The 18,193-nt window shown below is 37.0% G+C and overlaps 1 protein-coding gene across 1 annotated transcript; it reads right to left on the minus strand.

Moving 5' to 3' along the window:
- Positions 1 to 722: 722 nt before the first annotated feature.
- On the minus strand, positions 723 to 1,295 carry LOC111889419 (glycine-rich RNA-binding protein 8). Its single transcript, XM_023885566.2, has 2 exons — positions 1,151 to 1,295; positions 723 to 976 (listed from the first exon to the last, which is right to left on the minus strand). Exons 1-2 carry the CDS (start codon positions 1,293 to 1,295, stop codon positions 723 to 725), a joined length of 399 nt encoding a protein of 132 aa, XP_023741334.2.
- Between the last annotated feature and the right edge of the window lie 16,898 nt (positions 1,296 to 18,193).

Here is an 18,193-nt window from a genome sequence, read left to right on the forward strand (position 1 = left end):
CGTATTGGGGACTGAATTTCAGTCTCAAATAGTTGAAGGACTTTGGAGGGTAAGTTATGTGAGACTAAATTTCAATCCCTGGTAGACTTGTGTCAGTTTTAATTGTGCATGGAACTTATTAGGGATCGGATTTTAGTCATTAATACAATTAAAACAATTTGTCCTTTGGATGGGAAACTTTTTAAAGACTGAATTTCAGTCCCTAATGGACATGTACTTTTTGACATTTAAATGAACACTTATAACTGATTAAATTTAAGTATCTAAGACTGATTATTTAGTCATAGATGCCGTATCTCGGAGACTTATAAATCAGTCATGAATACTATTTTAAAGAAAACTTATTAGGGACTGAATTTTACTCTTTGACACAGGTTACTAGACAATTTATTAGGAATTTTGTTAGCAATACATTACATTTTTAACATAATGTACAACTTTTTTACTATATAGCATACAAATCATTAATACATCAAATCCACTTCTGCGAACACTACCACCACCACCACCATCGTCGTAGCCACCACCAGTACCTACGACGCCATCTCAGCGACTGCCGCCTCCATAACCACCAATGCCACCTCCGCAATCACTATAATCATCACAATCTCTACCGCCACCCTATATGCAACCATCACCCCCATTGACGCTACTACTACCACCACCACCAATATCGTAACCCCTTTTTCCACCACCATTATTGTCACTACAACCACCATCACCTATGTTGTCATCGCCACCTCTGCGACCACCACTACCACAACCACCAACACCACCTCCGTAATCACCACCACCCATACCACCCCGCCATAACCACCAACACCTATGTCACCATCGTCATCTTTGCGGTTGCCACCGCCATAACCACGAACACCACCTCCGCGATCACTACCACCGCCACAACCCCTATCGTCACCACCACCATCATATATGTCGCCACCACTACCTCCTCCACTGCCACCACCACCGCCACCACCTCCGTGACCACTACCACCACCACAACCCCCACCACCACCATCGCGATCACCACCATTGTTTTCTCCACCAACACCATCATCACCTAAGTCATCGCCAACACCATCACCACCTTTGCAAACAGTGCCACCACCACCACCTCCACCTCCATCACTTGCGTCACCTCAACTATTACCACCACCGCCGCCACATTCACGATCACCACCACTACTATCTCTGCCGCCACTGCCACCACTGCTACATTCATGGCCACCAACACTACCAAATCCACTCCACCCATCTAACACCGCCATCACAACTAGAGTGTTTTTTACTACCATTTAAGAGTTAATTTAAATTTAAGATCAAATAGATGACATATAAAAATGTTTTTTTATAAATTAATGTTCTAAAATACACAATTTCAATCTTATTTTCCATAAAAAAAATTAAAGACTTTTAAGTTCCCTTAGTTTCTCTTTTCACGTAACCCTAACAATTTTGACCCTCTTTCTCTCCCGCTCCGACTCAGTTCCTGCTACCCCAAACCCTGATCGATAATCGATTAGGTGCTCTCGATAGGCTGAACATATCCATTCTACGACGTCAGGAAGGCAAACCATCTCCACGTCTTCGGATGGGTAGCGTATCAAAGTATTCTTTAGCCTTCGATTTGTTTGGTTTGCTTAAGATGCGATTTGATTTGTACGTTTCTATGTGGTTAAGTTCCTGATGAACATATCAAAGGTTGAAACCGATTTTTATGATGCACCGGTTTCTTTAAAACATAGGTTTTAAATGGATTCTAATATCGCAAAGGTTTGAAATCGATTTCTCCAATGCATCAAAGATTTCATCTTCATGTGGAATCAACATTATGAGGTTAGCAACTCTATATATTTTCATTTTAATGTCCAATTTCTCTTAAATGTATTTATCTAAAATTGTATTTGCCTAGTCAAAGTTACTAAATGATGTCGGTATGTTCTTTGTGACCACCAACTGTTTGAAAAAGTTCCCATTAGTGTTGATGTAGGTATAATTCTGATTTTTGGTCTCTTACACCAATGATTTTATGAGAAATTTGTGCAAAAAGTTGTTTAATTGAGTCTTAAATCGAGTAAATTGAGATCTGTGATGATCACTATTTTTTTTTAATATACTCATGGTTAAAAACACATCACATAACTTCTTTCTTGAATCCAAATACAGACACAAGTGGCAATTTTTAGTTTTAGTGTTTGCCAAAAAATTTAACGTTGTAATTTTTTTAATGAAATTCTATATAATCATTTAGTATAGTATTCACTTTCAACTGGATGAGAATAATTTGTGGTTTTTCTTTTCTTTAGTTTGATCAGATTTCAGATCCATCCATCAAGGTGCAGATGGTATGTAAGATCCACTTGCATCTCTAGTTACTATTGATTCTATATAGATTCCTGGTTTGATGTGTGAAGGGAAGAATGAGTTTGTGAGTGTGATACCAATTTTGGACAGCTCTAAGTGGGACAAGATTCCTGATAAGATAAAATACATACTTACAAGACAATGAAGGTGAGATTTTGCTTATCATTACTCTTGTCATATTGATTATTAAACTATTATATAATAATGCATTAGTTATATATATTTCAACAAAAGTGATCAATCACCTGGCATATGCATCGAGTTCATTCGTATAGTCAAATGTATAATAACTTCAAGTTCATCTTGGAGGTGTTGTTTATCAACTTATATATCACATTAAACCATCTATTGATTTTGACCCGATTATGGCAGGAACTAGTTTGGCTGCAAAGTTACTAAGAGGAAGTGGCGTAACACTTTTTTAAAGTGCGGGATCAAGCTGTAAAAGTACTTGGAGCATCAAACGAGTATAGGCATCTTAAATTAGTCACTTTTTTCTCTTTTCAAAAGTTTAATCTGTTTTACCTACTTATTAAACCAACAATTTTGATAATTAACAATCAACCAAAAGACTATAACAGGATTGTGAAAAAGCTCACAGTTGAGAGGCATGGCTACATGAATCGCCTTGGTATTCTTACAATACTCGATGTTATACAACCAGGTATGTTTACATTTATCTCAACTCTTTTTCCCCATTTATACATAAGGTTTGCATTTTTAGTTTTTATAAAATCTTTGGTACAAAAACAACAGGTAGAGATGTCATCATTATTGCTTGCTTATAAAGTTACTGTAGTGGGTCCTATTTTGGTGACCTAGGTATGATCATCTACCTACATACTATATAAATAACACTATAAATGACCAAATATGAAGTTTCATCATGAATTTCCTTAGAATTCATTGAATGATATTTTCTCCCCAAAACAACTAAACTCTCATAAATAAATTGGTAAACGGAATTTGAACTTATTCTTGCTACTAATATTAATGCATGTGCTTTATTCTCAGGGATGTTTCTTATACGAAAGTGAAGTCAAAATCACAAGAGAAGAAAATTAGCAAGATGATTGGTTAGCTTATAAAGGGTTTGCGAAGCAAGGCGAGTAGAAATTTGGGCAAGTTTTACATAGCATTTTCATAGTTCTTATGTCATAAACATTGTTTCTGTAATTATTTCAGGTTTCGAGAGTAGTATTTGTTATTAAATACGTACACCACTTTGTAATCGACAAAGTATGATTTTTGTGTAATGAATTGTCATTCAGTGTATATATAACTTTTTTTTATTGAATATTAGTATATTTAGAAAAACATATAGTTTTAAGTAAATTTAAAATGTCTATCATAGTTTGTCGGAAAATGTGTCGATAGTTCTAAAAGAAATGTTAATTATAGACATTTGTTGGTCATCTATAGTCATTTACGACATAAAATGTCTGTCATTTAAAGTCTTTCTTTCTACTAGTGCCTTAAAGGAAAGATATTGGAAATTGATCATGATAGTATAAACACTAGTATTTATTCCTTGAAAGATAGTATTAAGATACCATATAAAATAGATATTTTAATAAAACATATTACGGACCGAACGATATATTACAAAGGGCTGATATTCAGTCCCTAAAAAATAGTATTAGGGACTGACATTACATCAAATTGATAATTTGAAGAAAACAAACTAGAGACTGAATGAGATATCATCGAAGACTGATATTCTGTCCTTGATACTTTATTGTATTAGGGACTGATTTTCAGTCCCAAAATACATAATAATTTGACTATCTGAGACTAGGTCTCGGGGACTAGCTGGGGACTAGCTAAATCAGTCCCTGATTCTCATCAGAGACTGATTATTGATCATTGGAGGGTGATTATGTCAGTCTCCGATACCCCTTTTTCTTGTAGTGTTAGAATTATTCAATAGTTCACTAAACTATCAAAAACGTTCATTGATGTTGCTTGATTTGAACTTCATAAGTTGTTTTGGCAACTTATGAACCCTAGTTTGGTGAAAAGTTCATTTAAAGAACTAGATCACGAATTAAACGTTAACCCAACCTAGAAATGATCCTCAAATCTCTATGTAACGCCCCATTTTCCCGTATGTGATTTAAATAAAGTAATTTTCATTCTTGAGGGGTACTCGATGAGTCACTAGCCCGACTCGTCGAGTAGAGACGGGATTTTGCACGCGGTTTAAGTTGGCGACTCGATGAGTCCATATTCTCGGACTCGGCGAGTCTGCCAGTCTGGATGAAACCCTAATTTCAAGGGTTTGCACCCTATTTAAACGCCATTATAGCCCCAAACTAGCCTCCTTCACTCCCCCAGAGACTTATTCCCGAAACCCTAGCCTCTTTGAAGTGTGTGTGAGTGATCTTTTCCTTGTGAAGGAACTTTTGGTGCATTTGGGAGTAAGGAGAAGAAGGAGAAGGTAGAAGAGCTCAAAGAAGAAGAAGTAGATCCAGAATACACTCCTCTTTGGTCATCCCTTCTGGTAATAAAGTTTCCATCTTGATTATTGTGCTAATAGATCTAGTTTGTCCCCAAATTGTTGGTTTTAAGCTCAAAAACCCCAAATCCTTTGTGATAAAGCCTTGTGATCGAGTCATATCTCAGATCTAGCCTCTCTTGAGTTCCAAAAGCTCAAGGAGACCACCTTTTGGCAGCCATGGCTTTGTTTTGGTCTAATAACCCCCATAATAGCAAAGTTTGAGTGTTATTGCTTCATTGCATCTTAGATACACGTAAAGTTAGCAACTTTACGTGTTCAGATAGTCCCAGAAGCTTAGATCTACGAATTTGATGCAGTAAAGTTGATTAGAATCGACTGTATGGGATATGCATGCAAAGGACTCGACGAGACGTTCTTCTGACTCGGCGAGTCGGGTTGCGAGTCTTAGACTCCCGGTTCAGTAGTAGCGAGTCTGGGTAGTGAGTAGAGTAAGGACTCAGTGAGTTAAGACTTGGATCTAGAAGCAGACGGACTCGACGAGTCATAGATTGGGTGTGTTCTTATGTTGAAGGGGAACTCAATGAGTTGTTCAACAACTCGGCGAGTCAGTTGAAGGTCGACTCGACATTAATGTAGAAAGAGAACTTGTTGAGTCTTTGCCAAACTCGACGAGTAGTGTCAGGTGGGGGAATAGAAGGAAGGATAGGGACTCGACGAGTTGGCGGCCCAACTCGGCGAGTCAGGTCAACTGGAAGTTGACTTTGACCAGGACGTTGACCTTGACCAGAGGGTAAAATAGTCATTCTACCCTAAGATTAGTTATCAGTGTTTGATTAAGTGTTTTTATGGGAATTGTAGTCGGTGAGCTACCACAGCAGCAGTCAAATAGTTCCCGATCAGCATTTCAACAGTTAGCCGTACGAGGTGAGTTTCCTTCCAGTAGGAATGGGTCTAAGGCCACAATGCCGACTCGTTTAGTTAGCAGTAGTTTCCGGACTTCGGTCTGATGTAGTAGTTAGTATGTTTGATGTCTTCGTGACTCAAGCAGGATTATGTGTTATATGTTCCGGGCTATGGTCCGATGTAGTATGCAGTATATGTGTTCATGCTATATGTTATGCTATGTATAGTCAGTTCCGGACTTCGGTCCGATGCAGAGGCAAGGCCCTGGTTAGTTCCAGACTTCGGTCTGAGGCAGTTCCGGACTAGGTCCGATGCAGGGGGCAAGGCCCCGGTTTAGTTTCGGACTTCGGTCCGATGCAGTTCCGGACTTCGGTCCAATGCAGAGGGCGAGGCCCTAGTTAGTTCCGGACTCAGGTCTGATGCAGTGGGCAAGGCCCAGTATGTGCTTATTATGTTGATGTATGGTATGTGGTAGTTTGGGGGAGCTCACTAAGCTTTGTGCTTACAGTTTCAGTTTGGTTTCAGGTACTTCAGCTAGCAAGGTGAAGGGCTCGGGATGATGGCATGGCACACACCACAGTTTTACCCTGGGAGTTATACTCTGATATTTTCCAGATGTTTTTTTATATCGGTTTTGATTTGATACATTGTTATGACTTTTCGAGATACACGAGACATGGTTTGATAATATGATATTCGAGATTATGTTGTTAGTTACTGTTAAAAACAAAATTTTTTGGGTCGTATTTTTGGGATTTTACACTCTAATGAAGTTTAATAAATCAAAATATGTGACTAATGGCTTCTAACTTGTCATTGAAATGATTTCAAGCTAAATTTGTTTATGAGTTCATTTGATCATTTTGAATCTAGATGTTTTTAAATAGATTTGGTTAGTTGGATTATCAATCTAATTCATTAGTCAAGTCTTAGATTCTTAAATGGCATCTTATTCATTAGATTGAGCTAGGGTTTGCTACATTGTCCTCTTTTGGGTTCATAAGTCGCCTCTTGGGAGCTTGAGCAACTCCAGAGCTTAGGAAGAGTAGATTCGAGGTCCCTTAGTTCATTCATACCATAAAAATGCAGTCTTGATGGGTGTTTTGACTTCATGCATGAGATAAGTGTTGGATTAGTGTCTAAGTCCATAACTATTTTGGTATGTACTTGACCCGATGGTGCATGGTCCTTTTGGGTTGCCTTCACCAAAGCAACTTGATAGGATGAATTATGGAGAGAAAGGATTAAATATGATTTATTAATATATTATGGGAATAATGTATTAAAGGAGAAATCATATTGTTTAATTAATATTAGTCAATAATTAATTGGTAATTAGTTTTGTGACTAAAAGAGATTAATTAAACTTAAGGGACTGGAATTGTAATTATAAGATAATTGCAATTTGGGCCATGGATTGTCTTGAATCAAGGGGTGGACGAATTCTTATGGGAAACCCATAAGAAAATCGTCCAAGGGCTTGATTAAATGAGTCCATGGGTTGCTTAGGGCTTAAGCAACCAAATTAGGGTTTCCTTGTTAGATAACCCTAATTGCCTCACTATATATAAATCCCTTAAGGACCAAAAACGTGGCTAAGACTCCTCTAGGGTTTGTAGACGTTTTTGAGCAGCCTCCATCCTCTCTCCTCTTCATCCTCTTGCTTATGGTGTTTGTGAGCCATTAGAGGAGTGACACTTGTGACTCTAAGCCTTCCAAAGTCAATTCAAGGAGGAATTGGGATTGTTATTGCTACATAACAATCAAGGTAATATCATAAACCTAATTATATGTTAATATTGATTCACATATGCTAGAATTAGGGTTTATAGTCTTGGATTCAAAGCATGTACAATAGAGAAACCTAGATCCAAGCATTAGGGTTTGTATGAGCACATAGGATGTCTTATGACCAAAACCCATCAGTGGTATCAGAGCTTAGACTGGTTTCTATTGTATTGATGCTTGATATGTTTAAAAAAATTCGTTTTCTTGGTTTCTGGAGGCTGGACTCGCCGAGTCCATGCAGACTCGACGAGTCTAAGCCTGACTCGACGAGTCAACTCGTCAGATGGGGATATCTTCGCGATTTCTTGCTGTTTTTGCTTATGGAATGTTACCTTATCATATTAGATCAATATTAATCCGATTTTATGATATATTTGACTATATTCTTGATCTAATTAAAGATATTTATCAATTAATAAGATAATTGTTTCCTTATGTGATAATTGATTAATTATTTTGATTAAATTGGTAAATTGTTTTGCAAGAAATCATTAAATAAATCAAATATGGATAATTATGTGATTAATTGTTAATTTAGATTATTTGTTATTTGATACTTGTGCTTTGAAAAGTTTCATATTTTCCCCTTTAGGTTTTATAGTTTAAATTTGAACCCCAAAAGTTTTTTTGTTCTGAAATTTAAATAGTTAAAACCCCAATGTTTTGAAAAAGGTTCCAAAATTTGCCCTCAAGTTTTGGAATTTAAATTTTGTTTAAATGTTTAATTTTGATGTATATTTAAATTCTAAACCCTAATGTGTTGAAATGTTTCAAAACTTGCCCTCAAGTTTTAGAATTTAAAAGTTGATTAAAAGTTTAATTAGGAATGTTAAATTCTAAAACTCTAGTATTGTTTTGAAAAAGTTCAAATCAGACCCTTATGGTTTTATTAATTAATTAAGGTGTATAATTAAAAGAGGCTTAATAAATCCATAAAGTTTTGGTTTACAATTTAATTGAATTAAAGGTATAATTGTTAAATTTGACCACCTAATATTTTAAAAGTATAAAATACACCCTATACTATATATAACATTAAAAGTCTAACATTATATATATGTATGAGTAAAAGTCAGTCTTACCGTTAGTAGGCCTCATTCACGAAGCTGGTCTATAAGGGGTGTTTAAGGAAATTGCCTATAAAATGGCGATTGAATGGGTATCCACTCTTACCCACCGCACTCTTGACTAGTGGAGGGTCGTTAGCCGAACGGGTAGGATAGGACGAAACCTTCCATTATAAATATAATGAAGTATAAAAGTAACTAAATGTTTTCATAAAATTCCCAATCTTAGTTACTTAGGGAAAAGTGAATTGATGCAATTCCATGAAATTACACTTTGTGCCCTTGCGAAGACGTTAGTGGAGCGTGTGTGGTTTACCGACACACTAAATGGTTCTAAGCAAAGGTAGCAAAGGGTGACTCAATGTTTTTCATAGTTCGGTGGAGCGTGTGTGGTTTACCGGCACATCGAATAGGTGACTGTAACATGTGAGGGCACCATGTAAGTTTGCATGGTTATTCACACCTGCTTTGTGATCCTCGGCATCCCAGTCACAAACAAGAGGGGCATATCGAGATTTAAACATGTCATTGAAAGTTCAATGAATATCAAAGGATCTAGGAGTTTTCATAGATTTAAAACTTAAATTTCTTTTTCGTTTTTCGTGGTGGAAATTAGTGAATCGTCATTCACTTACCTTCAAATATTCTGCAATTAGGGTTACGGCATCCCTTTCCCGAGTTGTAGAATATTGTGTTGGGTCCTAGCCTTAGTATTTCATTTGGGTCATTTACTAAGGACTCAATCAATCAACTAACTTGAATTCGTTTTCTCCCGTATTGTAGATGTCAAAGTTCGACAACTATGGTCTTCCCAAATCCCGTGGAACATGCATTCCACATGAAGATGATATTCCACGATTCGATCAAGGAACAAGAAATCATGCTTCACTCCCTCCACCTCCTCCAATTATTCTCCCTAACCCACAAGTTCAAAGGCTTGAAAAGTTCAAGATCACTCAAGCCCTTTTGGCAAGTAAACGTAAAGAAGGAAAGACGGTGTGTACACACGTCCTAGGGATGAAGTCACACATTGATAGGTTAAGAATGTTGGGATCCATTGTCTGTGAGGAAATGGTGGTTGATTGGGTTCTTCAGTCACTTCCTAACTCATATAGTGAGTTCGTAAGAGAGTACTATATGATGAACTACGACGTGACCCTTATAGATCTCACCTATATGCTTATTGCTGCTGAATCAACAATGGTTTGGCGCAATGGAAAAGCAAAGTTGATTGGTGAATCTGCCTTTAAGACCTCTATGGATATAGACAATGGCAACAAAAGACATGTTATGATCGAAAAATTTGATCATAAGAGAAAGGCGATGTCTGAAGTAGTTCCATGTCCTGTTCCAATAGAGTCAATTTGCTTTTATTGCCAATAGAAGGAGAATTAGAGACGAAGTTGCCCTATTTACCTAAGAGATCTAAGAGATGGGAGAGTCAAAACGTATGGTTTTGCTTTAGGTAAAATCCATTGACTAACTCTTTCAAGCTTCTATTCTAGATTCTTAATACATAATGTGATAAGATTACAATTGATGTTTTGTAGGATCGAAGAAAAGAAAGGAAGCTTAAGGGAAGAAGTGAGCAGAATCTAACCGTGAAGGAATGGATTTCGATCGCATTTCTCGAAGATTAGATTCTTGAGCTACTACTTAGAGTTACAATTAGATTGCTAAGAAAGATGTATTAGCATAGTTTTTCAATGAATTGCATTGTAAGGACAAATTTTTTTCCGCAATAAAATAAATTTTGATTTTAAATTTTATTTATTTATCCTTGCAATGGCGTGTATGAAAAATTGATGTTAAAATGTTTCTATAATGGATTTGGTTCTTATTATGTTATTGATGGAATGTCCAGAATTTACCAAATAGGGAGAGTTTTTCATCGCCCAAGTTTTAATTAGACGGAAATTTGGAATCATGCAACTTGGTTGCACGATGAATGAGAAATTTCATATTTGGAAATTAGACTAATTCATTGTCAAAGTATCAAGTAAAGGACTTGGAGATCGAATACACAAAGTTGCGTGTTGATCAAGTCCACCATAAGAGTAACAAAGATATTTGTCATGATTTACTAAAGGTTTAGTAAATATGATTATACTTATAAGATTAAGTGTAATTATGAATTGATTAACAAAGTTTAAATCAATAGTAGAACGAATAAGAAGAATCAAGTAGGCAGAAAGATAAAAGTTTCTCCATTCTAAGAAGAAGGGAGAATAGCTTTTATGCTTTATGATAGGTCTTAATGATTAAGAACCATATCTCAATTAATCCTCTAAGTGAGTCTTAGTACAATTGTATGTCTAAGAAGAGGAATCAAGAATTGAAGAAATGGTTAAATCAAGAAGTCTATCATACTTCATTCCAATAACAAGTCTTAAAGTTAAGATTGTGACAATGAGTGAAAAGTATTAAAGGTTTATAACATTCATCAAATGTGGAAAGTTGTGATGTCTTGGATAAGACAAAGACCAACTAGGACCAATTTATGAAGAGTTTTTTGATAAAAGCTACACTAACTCTTGAATATTTGTTTGTCAAGAAATGTTTTAACAAAAGAATCTTATATGTCAAGGAGTCAGTGGGAGTCTTAATGGTCTTGAAAGGTTTCAAGAAGAAATCAAATAGACCTTATCAATCATCACTAGCACACGAGTTGAGGTTTACAACCTATCGTGTTGACATTATTTTGTTTCTGTGCCAATCCAATCGAGTTAATTATGCATATGAGTCCTATGAGTTCTCATTTTAATGCATAAAAGGCAAGGACCTTGATCAATGGAAAGTACATTGATAAGAAAAGGTGAGCTACTTAACTACTTGGAAGACATGGTGGGCAGCTGTGCTACCATAAGGCAAGAAATCAAGATTAAGAAAGTTCGGTCCATATGAGTTTGAATTTGTCGTGAACTTTGGTTTTGACAAATTCACAAGGATAGGAACAAATACACCGTTTAAATCTAAGTGTCATAAGATTTCCTCCTTCATGAAAATGATTGTGAGGAAATGCTTTCACTAAGAAAGATTTTAAGAAGATAGTGATTGTAAAATTGCATTCTCGAATTCGATTATGGTTACAGTATCCCTTTCCATAATTTGAATTGTGAGGTTTGGAAATTGTTTGCACACACATATGAACTATCTAAGGCAAAGGTGTATAAGTTCAAGAAGCCTTGATAAAAGATTATCAAAGCATTAAGTATTAGAAACATGGACTTAAGAAATTCAATAAGCATTGTTTTTCTGAAAGTTAAGATGTTTATGAATACATGTCGAAGCTAGTGGGAGCATAAATGTTATGTTTTATAATAATCATCATGATAGTGGGGGCATAAAAGTTATGACTGTATGATTATTAAGGAAAGTATTGCAAGGTTAGCAATATTAATTATAGAAAACAAGAGTCATACTTTGCAAAGTCGCAATAGTTGAAGAAGTGTTTTGCTATAATTAAGGGAGAGAATATTATGCTTCATTTCAAATCTAAAGGTTTAGGTTGAGAAATGTTAATAAATTTAGTCAAGGGTACATAGTGTGTTCTTCACAATTCGATTATGATTACGGCATTCCTCTTCACAATTCGAATTTTTAGAACATAGCAAATAAAACATTATGTGTCGTGTCCCATACACTTCGGGTATAGGATCGATTGCAAATGATTTAATGTTTGACCATTCTAAAATTTTCCAAATGTCGAGCGCATTTAGAGGGAAAAGGGACTAGAATTGGTTTTGACTAAAATAATTAAACAACTATCAAAGGACAATCCAAAGTTTGACGAGGATTGGTCGCTTGTGAGTAGTTGGAAACATGGTATTGGATGGACCATATCGACATTATTATAGAAAAGATTCTATTAAGAATGAGTTGTCATATGGAAATTATGGAAATGTTTCCATATCAGATGGACCATATCAACATCATTACGAATAGATAAGATTCTATTAAGAATGAGTTGTCATATGGAAAATATGGAAGCGTGTCCATATTGGGAATGAATATTGAAAAATCTATGTCTAAGATTAGAAACTTTTATGCAAAAGGATGTTCAAAGGAAAGTACTTTGAGTGAGAGACATCATATCTATGGAATTGTCTTGTAACAATATCCGATAGAGGACTTTGTAATATCATTGCCAATAGTCTTTGTGACTTTGGTGCAGTGACATTACGAAAGGATAGTTGTATAGAATGTTAAGATCTAGCATATTTTATAAGTAACAAGAATTTGATATTCTCACACTTATGAAAAAGGATTTGGAGTTGTGAAATGAGAATGATTGGAAATTTGTTCAATGTGATCTATTTCACAAAGTAAGAACCATAGGTAAACATTGTGTGCATGCTAGGAGCATGGGACAAGTGTTGTAATTCAAGTAAGAAGTTGATTACCCAAAACGACAAATAATGAGTAATCGATATGGTGATAAATAAAAGGAGTTTTATTTATACTCAAAGGTTTGAGGCCATATGGGATTAGTATTATTCTTGTGTTTCACATTTGCATGTTTTGACTTCCAGAATAATTCAATTTATTAAGAATAATCGAACTATTCGAACGGGCCACACTCGTTCATATGTTGGAAGTAGGTATGAATGAAGACTGTCGTGAATTGGTGTGAAGATTGTCTAAAGAGCATTAGACATAAGCAAATGTTTGTTGCAACGTTCATGAGTGCTTATGAATATGAATTTGAGCATTGGATTAAACCCACGCTCACTTGGATCACTCCATGAAATTGTATCACGAGTGATTGGTGAGACGATAACATCTTATATTCTTGAAACCGAGATGTGTGAGTTGTATCTTGCGAATCGGTTGCACATTGATAATATGTAAACGCACTAGTAACTTGGTGTTATAAAACATATTATTGTGTGTAATTCGGTAAGTGAGTGCAAGCAAGCATTGTATCAAAGTTTATCCGTTCCTTTTATCCAAGGTAGGATAAAAGCGATATCTTTGGGCCCCTCGATGATTTAGTGATGACAAACGTAAATGCTCGGCCGGGCTAGGGCTAATTTGATTTGTTCAATTAGTCAGTCGTCATAAATCGGGAATCGAGATATAGTACAAAGAGAATGATTTGAAATCATATCTCATATGATATCTAGAATGGAGGAATATATGATCCCTTATCTTAAGGACACGCGTATCTGATAGGATCAGAGTTGACAGCGGCTTTGGAAAGCTACGATTGCAGATCAGGATCTGAAGTCATACGCATAATAGTTATTAGACTTATCCAAGTGGGAGACTGTTGGATTAGTGTCTAAGTCCATAACTATTTTGGTATGTACTTGACCCGATGGTGCATGGTCCTTTTGGGTTGCCTTCACCAAAGCAACTTGATAGGATGAATTATGGAGAGAAAGGATTAAATATGATTTATTAATATATTATGGGAATAATGTATTAAAGGAGAAATCATATTGTTTAATTAATATTAGTCAATAATTAATTGGTAATTAGTTTTGTGACTAAAAGAGATTAATTAAACTTAAGGGACTGGAATTGTAATTATAAGATAATTGCAATTTGGGCCATGGATTGTCTTGAATCAAGGGGTGGACGAATTCTTATGGGAAACCCATAAGGAAATCGTCCAAGGGCTTGATTAAATGAGTCCATGGGTTGCTTAGGGCTTAAGCAACCAAATTAGGGTTTCCTTGTTAGATAATCCTAATTGCCTCACTATATATAGATCCCTTAAGGACCAAAAACGTGGCTAAGACTCCTCTAGGGTTTGTAGATGTTTTTGGGCAGCCTCCATCCTCTCTCCTCTTCATCCTCTTGCTTATGGTGTTTGTGAGCCATTAGAGGAGTGACACTTGTGACTCTAAGCCTTCCAAAGTCAATTCAAGGAGGAATTGGGATTGTTATTGCTACATAACAATCAAGGTAATATCATAAACCTAATTATATGTTAATATTGATTCACATATGCTAGAATTAGGGTTTATAGTCTTGGATTCAAAGCATGTACAATAGAGAAACCTAGATCCAAGCATTAGGGTTTGTATGAGCACATAGGATGTCTTATGACCAAAACCCATCAATAAGAACCTTAGAAAGGTCTTAATGGGTTGAAAAGGGGTGTGGGGAGCATATGGAGCATGCAAAGGCATAAAGTGGCCAACTTTATGCCTTAGGACATCTTAATGGACTCAGATCTAAAGTTGGACGTTAAAATCCCAAGCATTAAGAGCTTAATGGTCTTTTGTGCATGTCTGAATTGTACGACATGTGTAGTAGCATGTACGCAACGCATACTGCTTGAGGAGCTAGTATGTTGAGCGTACTGGAGTGGTACACAAGGCGTACGCACTCAGATGGGTTTGGACTTTGTTTTGGCCCCGTAAACCATTGGGCCTTATTCAACGTTGGGTTTGGACCCCTTTTAGAGTTTTGGGCTAATTTTGTGTTGTGGGACCATAGTTGTGTTTGTTGGGATGTATTGGGCCATGAGGCACATTAATAGCTTTGGATATGGACTTTGAGCCCATTAGCAAAGGAAAGACTCTTGGGCCATTAAGAAAGGACTTGGGCTTAGGCAATTGGGTTCTTTAATTAGATTATATTTAATTCTAATATTGGGTTAATGGTATTATTGTTTAGTGCGTGTGGTTTCAGACTGTTAGGCGAGCAACTTTCGTGTTTAGCAGATCAAGGTAAGTCTCCTCACCATACTAATGGGTTGAAGGCAACAAGGTCAGCCTATTATTTGTTATGTAGTATGTTAGTTGATTATGTGGTATGTGGTATGTTATTATCTTTATGATACTTGCATGGAAGACCCCGGGGGGTTCCCGAGCAATTGGATATAAGACCATGTGGGGGTTCCCATAGAACCCGGTGTAAGACCTTGGAGGGTTTCCATGGCATCCTTAGTTAAGACCATGTGGGGGTTCCCATGGCACCCGAAGTGTCACAACTAGCACTCAGCTAGGAAATTGTGTCAATATGTAATCAACTTTTGATATGTTCTGCAACTTTAATCTTGATAATACATGATGTTCATTCCAAAAACCTAATTCAAAGCATTTCATACACTCAACTATGGGTTGTAACCCTAATGTTCCGATTCAAATTCATATGGGACCAGAATCCTTTTATTGGGCCTATTGGGCCAATAAACTCCCAATTTGTCTATTTTGGGCCAAGGAACCTTATTTGGGCTCTAATTGGACCCACATTCATGAAATTAAAGTATTTTGGGTCATATGGGCCTAGAATGATTCCCTTTATCTCTAATGGGCCTTATTGGGCCTAAAATGACTCACTTCATTTTCATGGGCCCTAAGCTGTAAGCCCATAAGAAGGACCCAATGGGCCAAAAACATCCATGATGGGCCTATAATCTTGAGAATGTTCATTAAGGGCCCAAAATTTTCTCATTTCCTTTCCTCCTTCCCCTCTCTCGGCCCAACAACACACACAAAAAAGGGATGGATAATTAGAGGAGTGACACCTCACAATTTACCACCAAACAACAATGTCATTATTTAACATACTTCCATGAAAGCTAGCTTGTAACCATCGTGCAAAAACCACCACCTTCTATCTTTTCTTCTTATTTTGGACAAAGAGACTCTACCACCATTCTCACTTTCTTTCTATTACAACTACATCCAATAATTCTCTCTAGAGCTTCAAAAACTCCCTCATCTTTCCTCTTTAATTTTCGTATGAGCTTGTGTGAGTGTTGAAGAACACTTCATCAAAGGGCATCATTCTTGGTAAGGCTTGTTAATCCTCATTGTTTGTTTCAAGTCTATAACAGGATTCTTATTCTTATAACATTATTTTCATATTTAAGGCCTTAGAACCATCCACATCTTCGAGATCTTCTCAAAGAAGTAAGTGATAGGTGCATTTTATGAACCTATTTTGCATGTTTATTTCCGTCCTTTTATAGAATTCTACTTCATAATTCTTGTATATAGTTGATTATTAGGGCAATTGTATATTTCATCAAGAATGTCTGGTACTTCACCATTTTTTCTTTCTTTTCATCCTTCTTTGGTGGTTCTTCTATCACCAACTCCTTCTCTTCTTCTTCGGGCATCTTCGGGCCATCATATTTCTTTCCACTCCTCAAGCTAATTGCACAAGCATTATGCTTTGGGTTCTTTTCAGTTTGAGGAGGCAGCTTTCCTTGATTCTCCATTTTGCTCATCAATTGAGCAAGTTGTGCCATTTGTTGCTCAAGATTCTTGATGCTTGCCTTGGTCTCTTGCTGAAAACTTTGAGTGCTAGTGGCAAGGCTTTTGACTATGTCTTCAAAGGACATACTTGAGGACCCGGCTTGTTGAGGAGGAGGTTGTGGTTGCCTCGGTTGGTAATTTTGTTGTGGGAATGGAGGCCTTGCTTGGTAATGGGGTGGTGGTCTTTGTTGATAGCCCATGTTTTGGTTGTTGTTACACCCTTGATTTCCTCGAGGCTGATCATAAGTCCTTTGATTTTGCTTGGAATGGCCTCCTATAGCATTTGCTTCTTCATATTCTTCTTCTTGCAATTGAGGACACATATCAGTCGGGTGTCCCACTTGAGTGCAAATGCCACAAGGATGGGGTGTGGATTGCACACCTTTGTCCTTAGCAAGCATCATTACCACCTTAGTCAAATCGGATAGTTGAGCTTCAATTTGAGGAGTGTGTACCTCTTTTACACCTCAGGGTGCATCTGTATACCAGTCTTCATCTTGACTAGTATGCTTTGAATCCTCCGCCATGTTTTTTATGAGATCTCGAATCTCAGTTGGGGTCTTATCGGTCAAAGATCCTCCACTTGAAGCATTAATAAGTCTTCTTTCCCAAGGATCCATGCCTTCAATAAAGTATTGAAGGATTTGGTACTCACTAATACCATGCTTTGGACAACGGGCACAAAGCTTTTTAAACCTCTCCCAATATGTATGAAAGGCTTATCTCTTGTGTTGTTTGATCCCAATTATCTCTCTTCTTAGGGCCGAAGCTTTCATTTCTGGGAAGTATTTTTCTAAGAAAAGGCGTGCAAGATCTACCCATTTGTTGACCGTCCCCAGTGGGAGGTCATAAAGCCAATCTTTTGCTGAGTCTTGCACCGCAAAGGGGAATGCCCTAAGCTTAATTTGGTCCTCTGTGACATTGTGTGGTTTCATGCCAACACACACAACATGGAAATCTGTGAGGAACTTGTGGGGATCTTCGTTTTCTAAGCCTCTAAAGGTTGGGAGTAAGTGGATGAGACCAGATTTCAATTCTAGGTTTATAGTTGATGGGTAAGTGATGCAAAGAGGTTGTTGAGTAACCTCTTTCCTCGCCCATTGGCGAAGGGTTTGTTCGGGTGGTGGGTTTGGAGGTGGATTCCCTCCATGGTTATCTCCCATGGTATGAGTAGGAATTAAGATTTCTGTGGGTGTAGTGTTTGGGATGTTATGAGTAGGTGAAGAGAGTGGGGTGGTATTTATGGGTGAGGATGGTTGAGATGATGATGAGGGGTTTTTTGTTTCAGTTTCTGACACACTTGAGAGGGGTATATCCTCCCAAATGTTGATGACCGGAGGGGTAGATGATGAAGAAGTTCTGGAAACCAGATGCCTCTTACGAAGCTTGGC

Source organism: Lactuca sativa, chromosome 5, assembly GCF_002870075.4.
Source record: "Lactuca sativa cultivar Salinas chromosome 5, Lsat_Salinas_v11, whole genome shotgun sequence".
Taxonomy (NCBI): Eukaryota; Viridiplantae; Streptophyta; class Magnoliopsida; order Asterales; family Asteraceae; genus Lactuca; species Lactuca sativa.

Excerpts from the sequence above, each read along its gene's own strand:
- LOC111889419 (XM_023885566.2), bottom strand. The coding sequence starts at position 1,295 with ATGGTAGTAAAAAACACTCTAGTTGTGATGGCGGTGTTAGATGGGTGG. Across the intron at positions 977-1,150 it reads TGAATGTGGCGGCGGTGGTG|GTGGTGGCGGTGGTGGTGGC; the intron begins GTAATAGTTGAG and ends GTGGTCACGGAG.